Genomic DNA, 25706 nt, shown 5'->3' on the forward strand with positions numbered 1-25706 from the left:
TTGATAGGGTACAAACGTAACTTCATCGGTTGATTGATTACATTAAGAGTAACAAAAATCCTTTGTTTTGTATGTTTTCTTTCATTATCTAATTAAATGTCCACTCATTTGCATACATATTCATAACAGAAATCGGAACATCGGATAAAGCCAGATTAAAAAATGTAGTTTAATTTGGTTGACATAGATTTTGAATAAGTCATATTGTGGATTTTGTATATCACTCAATACATCAGAAAAAAAAGAGGAATAAAATGATGTATAAATCAGGTGAATGATGTATGAACAAACCTTCAGAATATATCGATAGGAATGTAAAGTTTGGTGTATGTACAGTAAAGTGGAGATTTGCGGTTCAGTGAATGAGAAAAAATAATATTTCCACTTGCAAATAGCCTAAAAGCTCAAACCATACCAATGCATGATTTGTTTTTATGTATTGTTGTCAGTAGTGTCCTCTCATCCCGGCTGTAAAATCAGTGTTATTTATAAAGCACATCTCAACATCAGAGCAAGTTTTCATACATTTATTCACAAGATTTAATTTTCTCATTCTCAGAAATACACAGTACAGTTGTAAGTAGCTTACACTCTTTGAAAACAATCATTTAATGTGCTTAAAAGCATTTCTCTGGATTCCTGAAACAGGGGGAAAAGTGTGTAACCCTTTTTTCTGTCCTGTGCGGAGCAAATATCGACATCTCAAGTTAACTTTGGTCCTGTCTGTAAGACTCGTAAAAGCTTTAAATGCGGCACACTATTCTGGCTGGCTTGGGTTTGGTCCCGCGGGTCTCACACCAGCTTGAGGCACTGGATGTTGAAGCTGTCTCCTTCTCTACAGGCCGTGGCCTCCAGCAGAGCCTGCTTCTTCTGCGTGCTGCGGGACGACTCCAGCTCGTACATGGTGGTGAGGTTGAACAGGACGCTCTCGTGCAGGTACAGCGCAGGGTCCTTGTGCACCAGGCTCTCCAGCTGGCCCAGGGACTCCTTCAGCCGGCCCAGGTACAGGAGACACACCGCCGCGTTGTTATTCGCCTGAGGGGAAAAAGTTGACGCTCTTAGAACTGGCACATGCTGTTTTTCTAGTGGTAAAGTCCCCACGAGATCAATAGTGACAGTACTTGTTTTTTTTTTAATGAAATATTATTGTATGATTTATCTACGGATGGGGATTAGGGCCAAGCAAAAATAAAACCATCTTGAGATAAAAGTCAGTATAATGCGAAATTAAACTTGAGAATAAACTCATTAAATTTTGAGAATAAAGTCGTTGTGTTTCGAGAAAAATACTCGTTAAATTTAGAGAAAAAAGTCTAAATAATCGTAAGAATAAACTCATTAAATTTCGGGAATAAAGTCGTGTTTCAAGAAAAAAAATTGTTGAATTTCGAGAAGAAAGTTGAAATAATCGTGAGAATAAAATCATTAAATTTTGATAATAAAGTCGTCGTGTTTCGAGAAAAATACTTGTTAAATTTAGAGAAAATAATCGTAAGAATAAAGTCATTAAATTTCGGGAATAAAGTCGTGTTTCAAGAAAAAAAATTGTTAAATTTCGAGAAGAAAGTTGAAATAATCGTGAGAATAAAATCGTTAAATTTTGATAATAAAGTCGTCGTGTTTCGAGAAAAATACTTGTTAAATTTAGAGAAAATAGTCAAAATAATCGTAAGAATAAACTCATTAAATTTCGGGAATAAAGTCGTGTTTCAAGAAATTTTTTTTTTCAATTTCGAGAAGAAAGTTGAAATAATCGTGAGAATAAAATCATTAAATTTTGATAATAAAGTCGTCGTGTTTCGAGAAAAATACTTGTTAAATTTAGAGAAAATAGTCAAAATAATCGTTAGAATAAACTCATTAAATTTCGGGAATAAAGTCGTGTTTCAAGAAATTTTTTTTTTCAATTTCGAGAAGAAAGTTGAAATAATCGTGAGAATAAAATCATTAAATTTTGATAATAAAGTCGTCGTGTTTCGAGAAAAATACTTGTTAAATTTAGAGAAAATAGTCGAAATAATCGTAAGAATAAACTCATTAAATTTAGAGAATAAAGTCGTTGTGTTTAAAGAAAAAAATTGTTAAATTTTGAGAATAAAGTCATTGTGTTTCAAGAAAAATACTTGTTAAATTTAGAGAAAAAAGTCGAAATAATCTTGAGAATAAACTAATAAAATTTCGAGAATAAAGTCGTTGTGTTTCAAGAAAAAAACTCGGTAACACTTCACAATAAGGTTAATTTATTAAACATTAGTTAATGCATTAACTAACATGAACTAACCATGAGCAATACATTTGTTACTGTTTTTGTAAATCTTTGTTAACGTTAGTTAATACAAATCCAGCTGTTCATTGTTTGTTCTTGTTAGTTCACAGTGCATTAACTAATGTTAACAAGATTTTAATAAAGTATTAGTAAATGTTGAAATTAGCATTAAAAAAGATTAACAAATGCTGTAGAGGTATTGTTCATTCTTAGTTAATGTTAACTAATGTAGTTAACTTATGAACCTTATTGTAAAGTGTTACCAAAAACTCGTTAAATTTCGAGAATAAAGTCGATGTGTTTCATGAAAAAACTCGTCAAATTCTAAGAAAAAAGTCGAAATAATCGTGATAATAAACTCATTAAATTTAGAGAATAAAGTCGTTGTGTTTCAATAAAAACAACTTGTTAAATTTCAAGAATAAAGTCGGTGTTTCAAGAAAAAAAAACTCATTCAATTCTGAGAAAAAAAGTCCAAATAATCGTGGGAATAATCTAATAAAATTTCGAGAATAAAGTCGTGTTTCAAGAAAAAAACTCGTTTAATTTTGAGAATAAAGTCGTTGTTTCAAGAAAAAAACTCATCAAATTCAGACAAAAAAGTCGAAATAATCGTGATAATAAACTCATAAAATTTCGAGAATAGTCGTTGTGTTTCAAGAAAAAACTCGTTAAATTTCGAGAATAAAGTCGTTTCAAGAAAAAAACTCGTAAAATTCAGAGAAGAAAGTCAAAATAATCGTGAGAATAAACTAATAAAATTTAGAGAATAAAGTCGTGTTTCGAGAAAAAAAACTCTTAAAATTTCAAGAAAATAAAGTCGAAATACAATCTTCAGAATGAACTCATTAAATTTCGAAAATAAAGTCGTGTTTCGAGAAAAAAACTCTTTAAAATTCGAGAATAATGTTGTTGTGTTTTAAAAAAAAGACTTTTTAAGAAAAAGTCAAAATAATCGTGAGAATAAACTAATTTATTGTATTTCGAGTATTTTTTTTCTCTAAATTTAACAGTTTTTTTTTCTCGAAACAACTTTATTCTGGACATTATAATGAGTTTATTCTCAAGATTGTATTTCGAGTCTTTTCTCGAAATGTAGTGATTTTTTTTTCTCGAAACACGACTTTATTCTTGATTTTTAATGAGTTTATTCTCAAGATTGTATTTCGACTTTTTATTTTTTTATTATTGCTTAGCCCTAATCCTCTTCCGTGTTATCTGTGCACATCACTTTCAATGAATGGGTCTCGTAATCTTGAATCAGAATATCTTCCCCTCCCTCTTGCAGCCTCTCTTCTCTGATGACGAGGGCGGGGCTATAACTTGTCACTCACATGAGATCAGCCAATAGCAAACCACAACCATCCGATCAATTCCCCACAGACAAAATCAAGCCCCGCCCACATTTGTTCTCGTTCCAGAAGCGTTTCACTCGGATATACGGCACGATAGGGAAGAATCGGCGAACACAACACCCGTTTCATGCCGATTTTAAGCATCACTTGTTCATGAGTGTTCTGGAAAGAGAACGAGCACTTACCACTGGGTTCTTGGGGTCAAGCTTCAAAACACTGGAGAAACACTCGTGTGCGTCTGCATAGTTATTCTGGCTCAGATAAACAAAAGCTCTGTGGACAACATCACATTCAGGTTAAACAGAAGCACAGACTCTACACTACCGGACACAAGTTTGGAGGAACTATTAAACATGTTTTTGAAATAAGTCTCTTTGCTCACCAGTTGAACGCACTGCAGTAAAAACAATAATATTGTGAAATATTATTACCATTTAAAATATTTTCAGCATCATTACTCCCGTCTTCAATGTCACATGATTCATATTTTTGTGGAAACAGTGAAGTTTCAGATTATATATGTATATACAGTAAATTATACTGTTATTCAGCAAGGACACATTCAATTCATGAAAAGTACATTTTATAATGTCACAAAAGATTTATATTTCAAATAAATGCTGTTCTTTTTAACTTTCTATTGATCAAAGTATCAAAAACATATGCAACTGTTTTCAACATTGATGATCTTGATGAGCTTTAAATCATCATATTAGAGTGATTTCTGAAGGATCATGTGAAGACTGGAGTAATGATGCTGAAAATTACAGGGAATAAATTACATTTCACAATATATTCACATAGAAAACAGTTATTTTAGATTGTAATACTATTTTACTGTATTTTGATTCAATTAGGGCATCCTTGGTGATCAGAAGAGACTTAACCCTCAGGTGCTCTTCGGTCGTTTCTGAGCGAAAAATTTTCTGTTTTGAAATTTTAAAAATCACAGCTTCATCGCAATGTTACGAAACTTGGTGACTTTTATGGCATTGGGTGTGTGAACACACAAAAAAATTGAGGTCATGATTCGAGCAATTTAAGTGGTTGTAAAAAAATGAGTCACACTTTTGCTCTTCTGTCAAAAATGACCGACCCATAGGAAATGAATGGGAAATTGACAAAAAAAAAAAAAAATTCTCTGAATTTTTGTATGTACAATCTACAAATCGGCCACAATTCTAAAAAAAAGTACACCGCAGGAAAGGGGTGACACTCTACAACATCTAGAGTGCAAAACAGACACACCCACCAACACACACAAACACACTTTTATACACATACACACCAATAAATTTTGATTACAAAAAGTATGTTTTGAATTTTTAAAAATCACAGCTTCATCGCAATGTTACGAAACTTGGTGACTCTTATGGCATTATGTATGTGAACACACAAAAAAATTGAGGTCATGATCTGAGCATGCTAAGTGGTCTTAAAAAAATAGTCACACTTGTGGTCTTTGGTCAAAAATGACCCCCATAGGAAATGAATGGGAAATTGTAAAAAAAAAAAAAGAGAAAAAAAAATTGTGAATTTTTGTTTGTCATTTTTTTTATAAGAAATAGTTTTTTGAGGTTGTTTCAACTATATATTCAAATCCACCAACAACAAAGAAAAAAAAATGTGTTCATAAACATCTGGGGAATTCACATGCCTCTCCATAGAGAGCTGTACATGCCATCTAGTGGTTACACCATGATTCTACGTTTTTTCTCTATACTGTAACCAGATGGTGCTAATTTTCTTCAACAAATGTTTTTTTTTTTTTTCTGAAAGCCTAGACTCTATATTAAACTAAAATACTGCATTAATATTTTTTTGAAAACAATTATATATATATATATATAAAAAATATATATTTTTCCATGGAAAAAAAATAAACCATAAATATTGCATAAATATTAATAAATTCAATTAAATTGTCTCAAAACACTAATTTAAAATTAAAAAGAATAAATATTATAGAACAAAAATAAATTGCATTGGTTTTACTGGGATGGAGAAAGTTTCATTTTTATGTGTCCGGTCACTTTTGACCGGGAAGATAACAAGTGTGACTCAGAAACGAAGAGCACCCGAGGGTTAAAAAAACAGAAAAATCATAATTATTCCAAGTTTTCGATTTCAACATGAGCAGAAGTGAGTTTTTACCTGTTCATCAGAACTGAGGTGTCTTCATTAGGTGCTTTTCCCTTTGATTGACAGGCGTTTTCCACATCCTGAAAATACTTCTCAGCAGTTCTTATGTCTCCAATCTAAAAACATGAACAAACAGGACAAAGAATAAACATTTGAAATATATAGGACAATATATAGGATTTATATATTTGAAATATATAGGACAATTTTATCTTCTCTGCGTGAAGATAAAATACCAACAGCAAACTGAGTCTTCGATTCTCTTCAAAAACAAGACACTCTGCAAAGAATAGACACCGTTCACTCATCCAGTCGACTTCGGCAATCTCACAGACAACGGCTCGAATATAAGCGATTCATATCAAGGATCATTCATTTACATAACTACACACAGGTTTTGTATAAGCTGCTATAAACCATAAACTGATGGTTCAGTTCACTTCTCAGAGCTTCATTTCCATGAATGTGTGAATGTGTTTGTTTTGATTAGTTATGTGTTTGTGATTTAGTTAAATACATCTTTTGTGCACATTCTTGTGAGTTGACTCATTCTAATAGGCATATTGTAAGGGTTCATTGATAAAAAAACAGCATTTAATGAAATAGCATCTTTCGTAACATTATAAATGTCTTTACTGTCACCTTTCGTCAATTTAATGCATGAAAGTATTTTAAAATATCTCACTGAACTTGATTTACTGAACCCAAAACAAGACGCATGTTAAAACTCTCCTGCTATTCTAAAGCGCTGAGCTGTGTGAGGCGGTGTGTCATGTGACTCAGCGTGCCCTCCTGACGTCAGGTGTGTATTGCAGTATTACCTGTAGGAAGATACGTCCGATTCCACTCAGCAACTGCACGCTTTGCTCCGGCTCGTACTCGATGATGGAGTGATACGTCTCCACTGCCAGAACATAGTCCTTAACGTGACAGGAAGGAGAAATCATTTCAATAAAATGAGCTACACACGTCATCAGCGTCACTGAACGCGGATCCACAACAGAACCGGCATTTATACAATGCTGAATAAAGTCACAGTTTTTGTAATTTTTGGACCAAAATGTATTTGCGATGCTTCAAAACATTGTAACTAACCCACTGATGTCACATGGACTACTTTGATGATGTCTTTATTTCCTTTCTGGACAAGGACAGTATACCGTACACACATGCTCAATGGAGGGACAGAAAGCTCTCGGACTAAATCTAAAATATCTTAAACTGTGCTACGAAGATCTTATGGGCTTGGGACGACATGAGGGCGAGTCATTAATGACATCATTTTCATTCTTGGGAGATCTAACCCTTTAAAACTTGGCCCTCTAGCGGTTAATAAACAAAACTGCATGCGCCTCATATATATATATATATGAAGAGTTCAGATGCAAAAGCCTCTAAATGCCATTTGAAATGTTCTTCTTTGATGATGATTTTTATCAAACTTGTATATTTAAGTTCAGTAATTTCACTTAAATAACAATTAATAGGTAATTCTCATTGCCATTTAAGTGAAATTACTGAACTTAAATATACAAGTTTGATAAAAAATCATCACTAAAGAAGAAAATTTCAAATGGCATTTAGAGGCTTTTGCATCTGAACTCTTCATATATATATATATATATGTGTGTGTGTATGTATATTTATATATATATATATTCATTACAACAACAATTCATATTTGTGATTGTGAGTTTCTTTGTTGTGTGTATGGTTTAAATTTATATGCGTCACTACAGTCTTTAGCCAGCAGATGGCACTCATTTAACATGATGAGCAAAATATATATATATTTCAGCACAATCACACAATCAAAAACTAAGCGTATAGCATATAGGTATAGTATGTGTGCATAGACATGTTTTTACCAATAGAAAAATGATCAGAAAACCTATTTTATCCCATTTCAATACTATCCAGTCGACACCAGCTTGAAGTAAACCCTATGATTTATAACCCCAGATAGAGTGTATTTGTATGCAGATATGATTCAGGCCAGATATAAATGTGTGACCGAGTATATACGTGTCTGAATGTTTGTTCGCCCATGTACCTTCATCATTAGCAGACAGTTGGCCATGGAGTACATCACCCTGCTCAGACGTGACCTCCACAGCTGGATCGAGGCTGAAACACACACACACACAGAGAGAGAGAGACTGAGCAAATGGACTGGAATTGGAAATTGCAGTCTTTCCATCCTTTTCCCGGCTACAAACCATCAATTATTTGTCTGCTGGTGGGAATTATAGTGCAGGAGGAAAAAGACAGAGTGACAATCACATTTATTTTCCCCCTCTGGCTCACAGTAGACCCCCATCAGCGAGCCGATCTGATCTCAGATCTGTGTGTGTGTGTGTGCATGAACAGACTTCAGCGTATGTCTCAGTATAATGATGGGTGTGAGACCGCAACTGAACTGAAGAAAGAGAGCGACACACCATCATGCCTGCCGCACAAACACACAATGATAACATTTCTGAAGTGCATACAAAGTAATAATAGGAATGTCAATCAATTAGAACTATAGGAAAGAATTTCATTCATCTGGATTAGATTCTGATAGTTTGCAATGTAAATCAATGAGATCTTTATAACAGTATAGAAGATAATTACAGACAATGCATATAAATATTAGTCGTCCCTCTATCTGCCAATAATGTGTTAGTATGATATTTAAATGCTTAGTTTTATGATCAAAGCTCTGCAGTTTTAAAACATAATAATGCAATGCAACAATGATAATTGAGAGATGAAAAAATAAACCTTCCTCAAAAGCCTGATGATCATATTTGAGACTAAAAAAAAAATATGCATGGATAATCAAGTAAACCTAAGATGCTTCAGTTCAGTAAGTGTTCATCTTGAAATATTACTAACAATATAAAAGTTAATCTTATGTTCAATCAGATTTCACAGCAAATTGAAACGTGGGGAGCTGAAGGTGGATGTTTTTTACAATTACACTCAAAGGCCTAAAACGAACTAATGTCATAATTGATGAAATGTAGAGATTTATTGAACTGAACTGAATCAACAGTGCACTAAATTGAGCTGAATAATGACAGTATGGTCTTTTTAGAGCTGCTTTACAGCAGTCTGAAATTTGTTTGCATCATTGATCATTATTTTTCTGTTTATTACTATATAAATTACTATAAAAACTATATAAATTACTATTACTAAAGCTCCTTTGAAACAAATCTGTATTGCATATAGCGCTATATAAAGAAATGTGACTTCACTTAAGTAGAAATTTCAAGTAAAAATCTGGATAAAACATTTATTTTTTTATTTCTGTCACATTGTTGTTGGGGGCTTTTGCCATTTTATCAGTATACTTGCTGTATAAAAGTATAAATGCAGTTTGCATCGTTATTGTTTTAATTTCTTTTTATCTCTTTTAAGTCTTAAGAAAAAGCACTATATTTTTAATTTAGTATTGTATAATTTATTTAGAATTTTGATATTGTTAGTATTATGTTAATGTCACTTATCATTTTACTTTATTTCATGCTATCCACTTTCTGCTGTAATGTTGAAATTTCTCACTTGTGAGACCAATAAAGGCTGATCTAATCTAATCTACTAAATGGAGGACAGCAAATGATATTGATTATATTGAAGATGATCCTTCTTTGAACCTGAGCCACCCACAGCTAAGACAAAATTTGCACTTTCGAACGAACATTATAGGATGTTTGTCATTGAACTGAACCTATCCTCCTCAGATTAACCTCTCATCCTCACCAAAAAATCCTCACACTGCCAATGCAAAGTAGGGCAATGAACAGCCACACAAATCTCAGGGTGAGAGTAAAGGGGTGCCAGCAGTCTGTCAGCACTTGGCAGCTCCCTCAGAGATGTGCCCATGATGGAGGGAATCTGTCCCGCTGAAACCACATCAGGCACACAGGCGGTGGGCCGGTGGGGGGCTTCTGAAATCACAGACTCTCCTCATAGCTATGCTGAAGCATGTATTTATCTCTGTCTTAACCAAAACAACACGCGAGCAAGTCAATCGAGCATGCAAGACTTATAGAACGCGTCAGCTATCTGTTCTGATGGATCGCTACCATCGACGGCTCTTTCTTAGGTTATTTGAGAGTGATTTCTCTCTGACTGGAGGAATCTTTAGACTCAAATAACAAAGGTGATGGTAAATGGTGAAGTACATTTTTCAAAATTTGTCCTATACATTTCAAATGTTTATATAACATGTATTTGCATTTTTTTTCACACTGAAAATAAATGTCAACATATATTACAAAATGTATTTCAAGGGGCAGAAAAATAATCTAGTTCAGAGTCGACCTCTGTGGCAGACACACTGCCGCCCCAGGGTAAGTTAGCAGCCCAGACACAAAAAATGGTGGTAGCCATTATTGGAAGCACTGAGGAAAAGGGAAAGACCAGGACCATCGGGCTAGAGAGGGCTAGGACCACTGAGCAGGGGAGCATTGAGACCAACTGACTTAAGACCACTGAGCAGGAGAGTGCTGAGACCAACGAACTTGAGACCACTTGCTGGGGAGCGCTGAGACCAACAGACTTGAGACCACCAGGCTTAGGAGCGCTGAGACCAACTGATTTGGGACCACCGGGCTGGGGATCGCTGAGTCCAACTGACTTGAGACCACTTGCTGGGGAGTGCTGAGACCAACGGACTTGAGACAACTTGCTGGGGAGCGCTGAGACCAACTGACTTGAGACCACTTGCTGGGGAGCGCTGAGACCAACTGACTTGAGACCACTTGCTGGGGAGCGGTGAGACCAACTGACTTGAGACCAATGGCTGGGGAGCGCTGAGACCAACTGACTTGGGACCAATGGCTGGGGAGCGCTGAGACCAACTGACTTGAGACAGCTTGCTGGGGAGCGCTGAGACCAACTGACTTGAGACCACTTGCTGGGGAGCGCTGAGACCAACTGACTTGAGACCACTTGCTGGGGAACGCTGAGACCAACTGACTTGAGACCCTTGCTGGGGAACGCTGAGACCAACTGACTTGAGACTGCTTGCTGGGGAGCGCTGAGACCAACGGACTTGAGACCACTTTCTGGGGAGTGCTGAGACCAACTGACTTGAGACCCCTTTCTGGGGAACGCTGAGACCAACTGACTTGAGACCACTGGCTGGGGAACGCTGAGACCAACTGACTTGAGACCACTTGCTGGGGAGCGCTGAGACTAACGGACTTGAGACCACTTGCTGGGGAGTGCTGAGACCAACTGACTTGAGACTTCTTGCTGGGGAACGCTGAGACCAACTGACTTGAGACCACTGGCTGGGGAACGCTGAGACCAACTGACTTGAGACCACTTGCTGGGGAGCGCTGAGACCAACGGACTTGAGACCACCGGGCTTAGGACCGCTGAGACCAACTGACTTGAGCCCATGGGGCTGGGGAACACTGAGACCAACTGACTTGAGACCATCGGGCTGGGGACCGCTGAGACCAACGGACTTGAGACCACCGGGCTTAGGACCGCTGAGACCAACTGACTTGAGCCCATGGGGCTGGGGAACACTGAGACCAACTGACTTGAGACCATCGGGCTGGGGAGCGCTGAGACCAATGGACTTGGGACCACCAGGCTGGGGAGCGCTGAGTCCAATTGACTTGAGACCAATGGCTGGGGAGCGCTGAGACCAACGGACTTGAGACCACTTGCTGGGGAGTGTTGAGACCAACTGACTTGAGAGCACTGGGCTAGGGAGCGCTGAGTCCAATTGACTTGGGACCACCGGGCTGGGGAGCGCTGAGACCAAAGGACTTGAGACCACCGGGCTTAGGACCGCTGAGACCAACTGACTTGAGACCCCTTGCTGGGGAACGCTGAGACCAACTGACTTGAGACAGCTTGCTGGGGAGCGCTGAGACTAACGGACTTGAGACCACTTGCTGGGGAGTGCTGAGACCAACTGACTTGAGACCCCTTGCTGGGGAACGCTGAGACCAACTGACTTGAGACCACTGGCTAGGGAACGCTGAGACCAACTGACTTGAGACCACTTGCTGGGGAGCGCTGAGACCAACGGACTTGAGACCACCGGGCTTAGGACCGCTGAGACCAACTGACTTGAGCCCATGGGGCTGGGGAACACTGAGACCAACTGACTTGAGACCATCGGGCTGGGGAGCGCTGAGACCAACTGACTTGAGACCATCGGGCTGGGGAGCGCTGAGACCAACGGACTTGGGAGCACCGGGCTGGGGAGTGCTGAATCCAACTGACTTGGGACCACCAGGCTGGGGAGCGCTGAGTCCAATTGACTTGAGACCAATGGCTGAGGAGCGCTGAGACCAACGGACTTGAGACCACTTGCTGGGGAGTGTTGAGACCAACTGACTTGAGAGCACTGGGCTAGGGAGCGCTGAGTCCAATTGACTTGGGACCACCGGGCTGGGGAGCGCTGAGACCAAAGGACTTGAGACCACCGGGCTTAGGACCGCTGAGACCAACTGACTTGAGACCACCGGGCTGGGGAGTGCTGAATCCAACTGACTTGGGACCACCAGGCTGGGGAGCGCTGAGACCAACAGACTTGAGACCACTTGCTGGGGAGTGTTGAGACCAACGGATTTGAGAGCACCGGGCTAGGGAGCGCTGAGTCCAACTGACTTGGGACCACCAGGCTGGGGAGCGCTGAGACCAACTGACTTGAGACCACTGGGCTGGGGAGTGCTGAATCCAACTGACTTGGGACCACCAGGCTGGGGAGCGCTGAGTCCAATCGACTTGAGACCAATGGCTGGGGAGCGCTGAGACCAACGGACTTGAGACCACTTGCTGGGGAGTGTTGAGACCAACGGATTTGAGAGCAGCGGGGCTAGGGAGCGCTGAGTCCAACTGACTTGGGACCACCGGGCTGGGGAGCGCTGAGACCAAAGGACTTGAGACCACCGGGCTTAGGACCGATGAGACCAACTGACTTGAGCCCACGGGGCTGGGGAGCACTGAGACCAACTGACTTGAGACCACCGGGCTTAGGACCGCTGAGACCAACTGACTTGAGCCCACGGGGCTGGGAAGCGCTAAGACCAACTGACTTGACACCACTGGGCTGGGGAGCGCTGAGACCAACGGACTTGAGACCACCGGGCTTAGGACCGCTGAGATCAACTGACTTGAGCCCACCGGACTGGGGAACGCTGAGACCAACTGACTTGGGACCACCGGGCTGGGGAGCGCTGAGACCAACTGACTTGAGCCCACCAGGCCGGGGAGCACTGAGACCAACTGACTTGAGACCACCGGCTGGGGAACGCTGAGACCAACTGACTTGGGACCACCGGGCTGGGGAGCGCTGAGACCAACTGACTTGGGACCACTGGCCTGGGGAGTGCTGAGACCAACTGACTTGAGAGCACCGGGCTGGAGAGCGCTGAGACCAACTGACTTGGGACCACCAGGCCGGGGAGCGCTGAGATCAACTGACTTGAGACCACCGGGCTGGGGAGCGCTGAGACCAACTAACTTGTGACCACTGGCTGGGGAGCGCTGAGACCAACTAACTTGAGGCCACTGGCTGGGGAGCGCTGAGACCAAATGACTTGTGACCACTGGCTGGGGAGCACTGAGACCAACTAACTTGAGGCCACTGGCTGGGGAATGCTGAGACCAACTAACTTGAGGCCACTGGCTGGGGAGCGCTGAGACCAAATGACTTGAGACCACTTGCTGGGGAGCACTGAGACCCAGCCCAGTCTGGCTGAGACTAGGGATGTCAGCTGCTCGCAACAACATCAGCGGTGGATCCACCACACTGGATGCCAGTCTCCGCCCTGAGACGTATCCAGTGGCCAGGATGGTACAGCCGATGGTGTATGTAGCAGCCAAGCTCTGCGGCCACCATTGCAATAGGTGCATAGCCACATATATATATATTTACCAACTACTGTACTGTATAGTATATTAGTAATACACTGAAATATGTTAAAAATATATCTCAAAGTATATATATGATGGGGTGGTGATGGTGCAGTGGACAAGACACATGCCTTTGGTGTGAGATACCCGGGTTCGAATCCACTGCGAGACATCAATGTGTCCCTGAGCAAGACACTTAACCCCTAGTTGCTCCAGAGGCGTGCGACCTCTGACATATATAGCAATTGTAAGTCGCTTTGGATAAAAGCGTCAGCTAAATGAATAAATGTAAATCTAAATGCATATAAACTATAGTATATTTTTGCCATATGGGTTTAATTGCTAAATTGCTAAAAAAAAAAAAAAACATAATGAGAGCAGTTTTCTTTCTTGTGATAACATTTTTTTTCCTATTTTCCTTTCCTTAAAGGAAGTTTAGGCATATGGAAGGGATTGTATAATTTAGAGAGCTTTTTTTGATTATTGCTGATTGCAAGATGAGTCATCAAAAAGAGAAAGCCTACAAGTGTATAATATCTGCTAAAAGTCTATGTAATTTAACATAGGCAGCCTACCAGATACAGAAGCTTATAAATAACCAATGTGAAGGGTGGTGGAAATGAGGATGAGTAAACAATGACGCATTTTTAATTGTTTGTATTTGACATGCACTAGGTCTAGAGGAGAGATTTGAGTGGTCTGTACCGAGTCTGTTGTCCTGTGTGAGGTTCACCATACTCCCGTCCTCAGCTAAACCCTCCTGCAGGTTACTCAGAATCTGTGAAAGGACAAGAACAGAAGTTTTACAACCCCAATTACAGCTATGCTAATTAAATTTCAGAGCAGGTGCAGCCAGTGAGGTGTAAAGTTCAGCTCACCTTCTGACAGACGCTCTTTATTCTGTGGAGGCGGTCCAGAGTATCCTGAGGCTTCTGCAAATACTGAGGTAGCTCTGCGTGCAAAACACGCATGGAGAATGGCACCATCGAGCCTAGGCCATCCAAGACAGAGGCATATGAAACACATTTAAGGATATTAGCACTAATGCAAAGTCTTTCTCTTCTGCAAAAACTAACAAGCACACATTTTCCATTCTTGCTTCTTTTTCTGTCAATACACTGAAGAACCAGACTTCATGCTGGGAAACGAGCTTTGATCACACCACTCTTTGATATCGGGATGGATCCTGTAATGTAAACCTGGGTCTGAAGAGCTTCAAATTTCATCTGACCGACTGCAAAAGGTTTTTATTCATTGGCATGACTGGAAATAAAGCTCTGTTGGGTAATGGCCTGATATTATGATTGCATTTGAGAGGGAACTAATTGCTGGAGAAAGATATTTACAGGCCCATTCAAAAGTTTGGGGTCGGTAGGATTTTTAAAAGTTTTTTCTTTTTCTTCTTTTGCTCGTCAAGGCTGAATTTATTTGATCAAAACCACAGCGAAACCAGTAATACTGTGAAATATTTAAGATAATTGTGTTTATTTTTTCCCCACATTTATTTTTAAGCCTTTGCTTTCTCACAGAACAAACACAAAATAAAGAACAACCATTACAACTACAAAAAAACAAAAAAAACAGCTGAAGGACAAATGTACGGAGCTAGTCCCACTTTGGTAAAAAAAAAATTAATTATAACTATCTTGTGGCCTCAAGATAGTAACTCGTGGCCTCAAGATACTAACTCGTGGCCTCAAGATAGTAACTCGTGGCCTCAAGATACTAACTCGTGGCCTCAAGATAGTATCTCGTGGCCTCAAGATAGTAACTCGTGGCCTCAAGATAGTAACTCGTGGCCTCAAGATACTAACTCGTGGCCTCAAGATACTAACTCGTGGCCTCAAGATACTAACTCGTGGCCTCAAGATAGTATCTCGTGGCCTCAAGATAGTAACTCGTGGCCTCAAGATACTAACTCGTGGCCTCAAGATACTAACTCGTGGCCTCAAGATACTAACTCGTGGCCTCAAGATATTAACTCGTGGCCTCAAGATAGTATCTCGTGGCCTCAAGATAGTAACTCGTGGCCTCAAGATACTAACTCGTGGCCTCAAGATAGTATCTCGTGGCCTCAAGATAGTAACTCGTGGCCTCAAGATAGTAACTCGTGGCCTCAAGATACTAACTCGTGGCCTCAAGATACTAACTCGTGGCCTCAAGATACTAACTCGTGGCCTCAAGATATTAACTCGTGGCCTCAAGATAGTATCTCGTGGCCTCAAGATAGTAACTCGTGGCCTCAAGATACTAACTCGTGGCCTCAAGATAGTAACTCAAGATACTAACTCGTGGCCTCAAGATACTAACTCGTGGCCTCAAGATAGTATCTCGTGGCCTCAAGATAGTAACTCGTGGCCTCAAGATAGTAACTCGTGGCCTCAAGATAGTAACTCGTGGCCTCAAGATACTAACTCGTGGCCTCAAGATAGTATCTCGTGGCCTCAAGATAGTAACTCGTGGCCTCAAGATACTAACTCGTGGCCTCAAGATAGTATCTCGTGGCCTCAAGATAGTAACTCGTGGCCTCAAGATAGTAACTCGTGGCCTCAAGATAGTAACTCGTGGCCTCAAGATACTAACTCGTGGCCTCAAGATAGTATCTCGTGGCCTCAAGATAGTAACTCGTGGCCTCAAGATACTAACTCGTGGCCTCAAGATAGTAACTCAAGATACTAACTCGTGGCCTCAAGATACTAACTCGTGGCCTCAAGATAGTAACTCGTGGCCTCAAGATAGTAACTCGTGGCCTCAAGATAGTAACTCGTGGCCTCAAGATAGTAACTCGTGGCCTCAAGATACTAACTCGTGGCCTCAAGATACTAACTCGTGGCCTCAAGATATTAACTCGTGGCCTCAAGATAGTATCTCGTGGCATCAAGATAGTAACTCGTGGCCTCAAGATACTAACTCGTGGCCTCAAGATAGTATCTCGTGGCCTCAAGATAGTATCTCGTGGCCTCAAGATAGTAACTCGTGGCCTCAAGATAGTAACTCAAGATACTAACTCGTGGCCTCAAGATAGTAACTCGTGGCCTCAAGATACTAACTCGTGGCCTCTGATGTCTTGAGGTCACGAGTTACTATCTTGAGGCCACGAGTTAGTATCTTGAGGCCACGAGTTAGTATCTTGAGGCCACAAGATAGTTATAGTTAATTTTTTTTTGGCAAAGTGGGACTAGGGGGGCTCCGTACTACCATTATAACATAAAAATAACAATAATAATAAAAATTATCCTGAGTATTGTCAGCCATCTAATAAGAGTTTTAATTAAACAAACATTGATTACAGATAGAAATTAAATTTAAATTAAATAAAAAATAAAATTAAAATGTATTAAATTAGTTATTATTATTATTATCATTATTAATTTAATTCATTTAAATTAATTTTAGTAAATGATAACATATTATGACATTATAACATTTTAACATTATGACATTATAACATTATAAATGTCTTTACTGTCACTTTTGATCAATTTAATGTGTCCTTGCTCAATAAAGTATTAAATTATTAATAATAATAATAATAATAATAACTGACTCCAAACTTGTGTAGTGTACGTGAAGCTATTCCAGAATATCTTAATATCGGCTTGCACCAACAACTTTTACCTCGTCTTCCAGGGTAAACCGTCGGGTAATATTCGTAGTAGAGGTTTGGATGGTCAAGATCTCCAAAGGGCTCAAACTCCAGTTCAGCGTTCTGGAACAGGTTGAGCTTCACCAGAAGAGCAAGACGCACAAACCACAGCTGTAGAGACGAAAGAGGTGTCTGCTTCAACAAAACTATGCAACATTAATTCTTTCTGTAAGTGAGTTGTGCAATGCTTTGTGATCTGTACTGTACTCCAGACGAGCTCTCCTCTGCAGAAGTGTGTGTGGAGATCAGTGTGGACATCAAAGCGAGCGGGGGCTTTGACACGAGCCACGGGCCCGTCAGCGGGTTACTGTGGACTGAGTGGGATTGGGACGCCAGCTCAAACACTGACAGCTCTGCTGCTTCACATGTTTATTAGCGTGGGGAACTGAACAAGGCTCTAGGGCTGGGTTTCGACAACAATTTCATCACAAGCTTGCTATTCATTTAAATTCTGATCTTGATTCGAAATCCAGTTATATATCAGGTACATTACATGTCAATTATTCACAAAGAAAATGCTGTGTAAACTATACCAGGGAACACTGTCAGTTGGTATATTACTATAAAATTTAAGTTACTTGTAAATGTCTGAATTGCTCATAAGGCAGTTTTTATAAAAATAACATTATAATAATAACTAAGTATTAATTAAATGACAAATGTTATTTAATAAAGTAAATTAATGACAGATGTTCACCGTCATGAGCCACTGGTGCGAAGCTACCATGTGCGGAATTATGACTGAACGCATCTAAGGCCCGCCCACACTACTGCGTTTTCGTTTAAAAACGGAGACCTTTTGCTACGTTTGCACCTCACGTCCAGACTAAAACGGGAAAAACTAAGAAGTTTAGAAACACTGCACCTCTGTTTTTCGTTTTGAATCTCCGGAGGGCGTTTTAGTGTGGACGAGACAAAACGGTGGAGTTTAGATACGCTGACGCAGAAGCTGACGTTCGGCTCTATGATTGGGTGTCATCAGTCATGACGTATCCTTCCCTGATTCGCCAACCTCTGTTTACACCGGCACGCGCATGCCCAGTGTTGGTGAATGGTCACGTGATCCGCGTTTTCAGTCGTTTTAATGTGGACGGAGATCATTTCTAATACGCAGATAAAACGCTGGTGTGGACGGAGATCGTATTCGTTTTAATTCTCCGTTTTTAAACGAAAATGCAGTAGTGTGGACGGGGCCTGAGTCAGAAGCCAAGAAAGAACGATACCGCAGCACCGCGGGACTTTGATTGGCCCCGGATAGCCGGCTCCTCCGAGGAAGGCCGTCCGTGACCGGAACTGGGGGGCGGCCCGAAAGAGCGTCGCCCCTCCCCCTTATCGCACCTCAAGTTTGTGGAGAACCCGGTGCTAAATAACTCGTAGACGAGTTACGACTTATTACGACTTTTACTATCTCTAGATGGTCAACTTTGATCGTCTTCTCGACGCTCTGCCAGAACCCAGCGAGAAGCACCGGCAGGGCCGATCCAAGGACCTCACTAAACACCCAATCGGTAGAAGCCACGGGCGGTGTGTACAAAGGGCAGGGACTTATGGTGCGTTCTATTATACCCACCGAACCGACTCGGACCTCGAATTTGACGTCACATCCACACTTCAAGCGTTCTATTATGTTTTGCGTGTCCGAGTCGAAGAAAAAAAATGGACGCCACCCGGAAAGCTGTTATAATGGTAGCACTGGCCGAGTAACAGTCACTAACATTAAAAAAAAAATATATATATTATGACTACATATTATTAAAACGCAGCCATTTGAACTTTTTCATGTTAATCTTCTGTTAGCAACGTTAGTAATTGCACTCACAACAACCGATTCCCATACCTACAGGGGACGGAGTAATACGAGTGATTATAACCGTCATTTAAAATACCAAAGCGGTTCAAAAACAATGAAAACAATTCATTCTTACAAGTCACAGGGCGCAGCCATCTTGAATTCCGAAACGGAATTCTTGCTCGGTGTCTTCGCGGTTGTCCGACGTCCGAGAGGAGAAATCCGAGAAAAGGGGGGCGTGTTGCTAGGCAACGTCTGTCGTCCGATTCCGATCTCCGAGACGGATGAATAATAGAACGCACCATTTATCAACGCAAGCTTATGACCCGCGCTTACTGGGAATTCCTCGTTGATGGGAAACAGTTTCAATCCTCAGTCCCAATTACGAGCGGGGTTCCCCGGACATCACAGACCTGTTATTGCTCCATCTCGCGTGGCTGAACGGCACTTGTCCCTCTAAGAAGTTGGACGCCGACCGTTCGGGGCCGCGTAACTAGTTAGCATGCCGGGGTCTCGTTTCTTTATCTGAATGAACCAGAAAAATTGCTCCATCAACTAAGAACGGCCAAGCACCACCACCCACAGAATCGAGAAAGAGACAAAAACTTGGATCGGGCCCAGAATCAGGTCGTCTAAAAGTCATTTAGCACCGGGTTCTCCACAAACTTGAGGTGCGATAAGGGGGAGAGGGGCAACGCTCTTTTGGCCGCCCCCTGGTCCCGGTCTTCTTTCCGGGGCCAATCAAAGCCCCGCGGTGCTGCGTTATCGTTCCTCCTAGGCGGGATTCTGATTTAGTGGCGTTCTAAATAGGGTTTAAAGGGTTATTTCACAACAAAATGAAATTTCTGTCAGTAATTCCTCTCCCTCATGTTGTTCCAACCTCGTAAGACTTCCGTTCATCTTCAGAACACAAATTAAGATATTTTTTTTTATTAAATCTGAGAGCTGGATCACTCCTCCATAGGCTTCTAAGGGATCGAAACTGGCCGGCCCAAAGGTTTTTAAATACATCGTAGTGTAACAGTGCAGCGTTTTTGTGTTGTACGCCACACGCAGGCTCCCTATTGGCCGACACTGGTCATGTATCTCGAGGCCAACAGAGAAGAAAATGAATAGTTGAATAAAGTCGTTATTTTTTATTTATTTTTTTTGGCACAAAACGTATTCTCGTCAATTGATGAACTTAAGGTTGAGCCACTTTAATCACTCGGACTATTTTAATGATGCCTTTAATAACTTTTCTGGGTCGTCAAGTTTCAATCCTGTAGAAGCCTATGGAGGAGTGATCCAGCTCTCAGATTTAAAAATATCTTACTTTGTGTTCTGAAGATGAACGAAAGTCTTACAGTGTTGGAACGACATGAGGGAAAGTAATTACTGACAGAATTTTCATTTTGGGGTGAACTAACCTTTTAAAGCCATGTATTTTCAGGCTGAAATGTAAAACAGTTGTTGGGTATATTCAAGCTGTGAACATTTCAATTAAAAACATTTCAACCACAATTAGGTGAGAATCGACGCCTTTTGGGTCAAACAAATAAGGCTGGGGTCCAAACTCAAGCTCCTCCCACATTTATTTTTAAAAGTCTAATTTTAGACTTCTAGTTGGTGACCGGTGTTTTATTTTGCTCTATCTTCTGTGCTTCCGCGTTTATCAATACGTCATGTATCGGGTCAGAGGTCATCGGCATTAGACTAGTGTATGGCTGTGGAATCCATTGATTATAAAGTTATAAATATAGATATTTTTAATTCAAAAACACATGGCTTTACTTCAGAAAGCCTATATTAACCCTCTGTAGTCGTATGGAGCACTTATATGATGGATGGATGTGCTTTTTAGAGCTTCAAAATGTACGGTCCCATTCACTCCCATTATAAAGCTTGAAAGAGCCAGGGTATTTTTTGATATAACTCTGATTGAGAAGAAAGTCTTCTTACACACCTAGGATGGCTTGAGGGCAAGTAAATCATGGGGTGATGTTCATTTTTGGGTGAACTATCCCTTTAAGAGTTGGGCCGCAGCCCTGTAGAGCGCACAGCTTGTGCTCACCTGTAAGGAGTCAGTGGTGTGTGCGGTGGGCTGGCCGCTCTTGCCGTAGCCCTGGCCGTGAGCCGTCAGCAGTCGTCCCGTCAGATCCACGGACGCCCTCCAGTTCTTAGTGCTCTGTGGGCCGAGAGACAAGATGAAGACATTGAACAAACAGCTGCTCGCTCAGGAGAGAGACGACAAGGTCACTGTGAGCACTCGCTTTACATGACACTGGCATTAGTTTCAGCAAGACTTTCGTTTCAAAACTTGCATATGTTGCAAAAAATAAATTTGACTGCAATACGAACTAGGGACCGAAAAATTAGACTTGGTTTTCCTCACAGATTAGTTTTTGGGTGACAGGCACATTTCCCTGCAGTGGATTTGATAACTTTGCACATATATCCGATTTGTTTTTCATACCTGATCTTCAGTGTCTGCAATGTTATTTTGCATGGATGAAATTGTGATCCGTTTGTTATCAGTCAATATCCGGCCTACATCTCAGTCGGGCCAGTGGTTCAATTTTCACTTGCCCTGCCATACTTTTCACTGGCCTGGCAAGCTTAGTTGGACATATAATTATTCAACAATATTTTTGATCTGCCTTACTTCAACAATAACGTTTTCCATTGAACTATAATACGAAATTGTACTTGCTATTTGTAGGCCAAAATTCTGAAAATGACCCAATGTATGAACTCTGTGAATGATCCAGTGGTGAAACATGGTTTATATAGAAGAACATTACAGCAATGTCAAATGTCATTTACCTTTTTATTATTGTATTTTTATTACGGTTTTAAAAGTAGAAATTTTACTTGGTATACGTATTCTTGATGTGGACAATTACGCAATTTTATTCTAGAAACAAACTTCTTGTATTTATTTACATGTTATCACGGTGAAGATGCTTTGATACAATCTGTATTTTAAAAAGAGCTATATAAATAAAGATGACTTGGCTGGCCATACTTTTCACTATTATTGTTTTTGACTCATTGTTTTAGAATCAACATTGTGTTATATTAAATAGCTTATTATGACACCATATTTGTAGACCATTGAAATTTCACTATTCTCTAACCTAATTTTGATACCACAGCAAAAACTACAAGCCTGACTAATAAAAAGTTCTGAAACAATATAAAAAACGATAAAAACCAATATAAAAGTGAACAGTATATTTTATAGTATATATATATACTTGTTTTTATCAATGTATTTTTTAACAATACAAAAAGCAAGGTGGAACATTTTACAATTTATTTGTTCCCCACTCAATGTTTTTTTTTTTGTTCACTCAATGTTCAGATTTTATCAAATTATTGTGCAACATATTATTAAGTGCAATTATTGTTCTCCTGCTGTATTATCCTCTAACCTAATTTATAGTAACTTTTTTTTTTTTTTTTTTTGCAAAAGATTATGAATATAGCCTTCTCTTACTGTGGCAGATTAAATCTTTGGTTGGTTGTTTTATATTTTTAATTCCTCAGAAAGTGCCCTGTGTGTGAGTGGGCGTGGTCAATGGGAAATCATCCATCATTTCCTAGAGTAATTATTAGTAACCACCTTAAAGTCTATCCCTCACAGACTCGTTTTTCTATCAGCCTTATATTTCAATATCATGTCTGCCCTTACTATACAATCTAAACAATCAGGAGATATAAATAAGACCAGATTCACATTGTGGATTCACAATTTGCTGGTTACATGCATGTAATTTTGACACTTTTCTACCTTTGGATTTGAGGAGAACGCTGTTTTTTTGGCACTTTTTGCCCATGGTGTGGACCTGTGCCTTGGATGGGTTGCTGTTTGCCTGTTTTGTTTTTTTATTTGTGTTCATTTTCTCAGCCTGAGTTTAGTATCTCTTCTGTTTTCACAGGCATTACAAATGCTTTCTCTTTCCTTCTGTGCTGCGTTCTCTCTTTCTCTTCTTTTAGAGATCCTAGAGCCTATAAATCTTCATTAGGGGGGCAAATGAAGCCTAAAAGCACTGGAAGGAAAACGGGCAAGTCAATGACAGGGGAAACGAGGGTCCTCTCTGATGTACTGCACCCCTGCGGACCCCAAACTCACACACAAGACAGATCAGAGCTTCTGCTGTTTTACTGGGATAGTGCCCTGTCATCATTAGAGGATTTCTCACCGGAGGAGCGCTTTAGTTTCTATAACTATTGGAGGAAGTACCTGCTTTTTGGGGAACTGGGAACGATTTTAGTCTAAAGAACGCTTTTTGTGGGGACTAAATCAAAATCTAACCCAGCACTATAGGAACTACCAGTGATGTAAGTGTACGTTGATTGGCCGAACGCATGCGAAACATATGCCATGTTTAAAAAGCTGAGCAAACACAGTTTATAGACAGTTTATAGCCTATATACAAGCCTATATATATATATATATGAAGAGTTCAGATGCAAAAGCCTCTAAGTGCCATTTAAAATTTTCTTCTAGAAGGATCATTTTTATCAAGCTTGTATATTTAAGTTCAGTGATTTCACTTAAATGGCAAGGGTAATTACCTATTAATTGTTATTTAAGTGAAATTACTGAACTTAAATATACAAGTTTGACAAAAATCATCATTAAAGAAGGAAATTTCAAATGGAATTTAGAGGCTTTTGCATCTGAACTCTTCATATGCACTCCACGGATAAGGAAAACAGCAATAGATGGACTGAAGTCACACTGTAAAAAAATTAATTTCATGATTTATCACTTTTTAAATTTTGTCAAATCAACTGATTCAGCTAACATAATATTTTGAGTTCAACCAATCTCCTTTGTTGTATTAACTAAATGTTTTTATTTTAACTGACTCAACATTTTAAGGTAATAAGGTAACTATGTTAAACCAACAATATATTTTTTTTTCTTTACAGTGGCACATCTCAACGTGTTCTGGGAGGAAACCCAATGCGAAGGGACCCAGAGAAACATGATTATGTATTTCTGCTCAGCTAGCAACAACATGGCAAATGCTATAATACTTATTTGTATACAGTTCACTTTCTTTGTTTAACAGTTCTATCTATTAAAGTATTATATACACTGTAAAAATGAATATGCTTTATCTAATCAATAAAATTGTGGCAACAGATTACAAGCAATATTATTTATTAAATTGAACAAATTAGAATTGAGTAATAGTTAATCAAATTAACATTCTAATTAATTCTAATTTGTACAATTTAATTAATAATATTGCTTGTAATATGTTGCCACAATTTTATTGATTAGATAAGCATATTATTTTTTTCAGTGTAGGACAGATCATAAACTAATAAGGATGGAGAATAAGAGCGCTGTGTGCTCAGGCATTGGCGTTCTCAGTGCAAACAAAGTAACAATCTGCCACACCGTCAAAATAAAAGTCCCGCACGACAACCAGTGCAGCAGAATGTGACGGTTTACGCCCATGCCCATAACTACCCAGTGCAAAAACCCTATTTACTTATCCTCAACAAGTCCTCACAAGTAGTTGTATTTCAATTGATGTAAAAGTAATTCAAAACCTGAACTAATTAGAACTGTGTAACTTTTGTGGTTCTTTTTCCACACATTTTCTGTACAATTAAATATTTTTTTGGTTTGTTTTTTAAATATTGCTATTTAGGTTTCTTCTTTTTCTTCTCCACTTTAGTGCTTCAACTTAAAGATATCAGCTCATTGCCATGGAAACATTTCTAATTTTTGTTTAGATTAAGTTCAACTAATATTTATATTTTATTTCAGCTTCATTTCAATTAACAATACTGTTTTTATTATTTTTAGTGATTCAAAAACGACACAAAAGAAATTTAAGTTGTTGTTCACTAATAATCTTTTAACGACCATCTGTTTTATGAACTGGTTAAATCCACCAATTCATTGGGAAATCCGACTCAAAAGGCTCACAATTAATGAATGAATCAAACACTATTATACTTTTCTAATGACTAAAGTGGAAGTAAATATTTTCAGTGAGTAGTGACTTAAATTTGTGTCTTTTATTACACTTCACATTTATACTTGAGTGAACTATACCTTTAAGGATGTCAATATATGATATGATAATATGATGCTGTCTGAATACTTGATTCTGATTGGTTGGAAGGTGTGCAATAAAACGGTTTAATCATCCACAGCTAGATCCCTGGATTTTTTTATTAATAAAACTAAATCACTACATCATATTTTTCAGAAACAATGGAGTAGTGTGGCCGTGGATTATCCTTAACATAAACCTAAAAAAATGGTTTGTTTAAGACGAGTGCACACTGAAACCATATCAGTATTTTGAACGCTTTCACCAAAGTCACGTCTGAAGCAAGGCATTGATGGAAACTAGTTCTGCACCCACGGCATATTGTAATTTCCAAAACCGTTTACAGCCTTACAGTCAGGCTTTCACTGATAAGATTATGGATATTCACATAAAATATACGTTAATCATTGTTAATAAACCAAAAGCGCAACAAAGATTCATCCAAAATGGGAATAAAAACATAACAACTCTATAAGGAAAACAAGAAGCGATAATGAACCAAGGAAAAATAAGTAAATTAATACAATGAACAGGTGAGGAATAAACAAAAGCTCCATGGCAACAA

General features: G+C 39.5%; 1 protein-coding gene across 1 annotated transcript in view; it reads right to left on the minus strand.

Moving 5' to 3' along the window:
* Nucleotides 1–512: 512 nt before the first annotated feature.
* trappc12 (trafficking protein particle complex subunit 12) overlaps nt 513–25706 on the minus strand; it is a 42584-nt gene continuing 17390 nt past the window's right edge. Inside the window, exons 4-12 of the mRNA XM_039651055.2 lie at nt 21127–21240; nt 17257–17395; nt 14517–14629; nt 14344–14416; nt 7817–7890; nt 6585–6683; nt 5776–5879; nt 3807–3894; nt 513–1035 (exon numbers count right to left, since the gene is read on the minus strand). Coding sequence (XP_039506989.2) covers nt 793–1035; nt 3807–3894; nt 5776–5879; nt 6585–6683; nt 7817–7890; nt 14344–14416; nt 14517–14629; nt 17257–17395; nt 21127–21240 — 1047 coding nt within the window. The 3' untranslated portion in view covers nt 513–792. The remainder of the gene's footprint in view (nt 1036–3806; nt 3895–5775; nt 5880–6584; nt 6684–7816; nt 7891–14343; nt 14417–14516; nt 14630–17256; nt 17396–21126; nt 21241–25706) is intronic.

The sequence above is a fragment of the Pimephales promelas genome, chromosome 15, assembly GCF_988280905.1.
Source record: "Pimephales promelas chromosome 15, fPimPro1.hap1.1, whole genome shotgun sequence".
Classification (NCBI taxonomy): domain Eukaryota; kingdom Metazoa; phylum Chordata; class Actinopteri; order Cypriniformes; family Leuciscidae; genus Pimephales; species Pimephales promelas.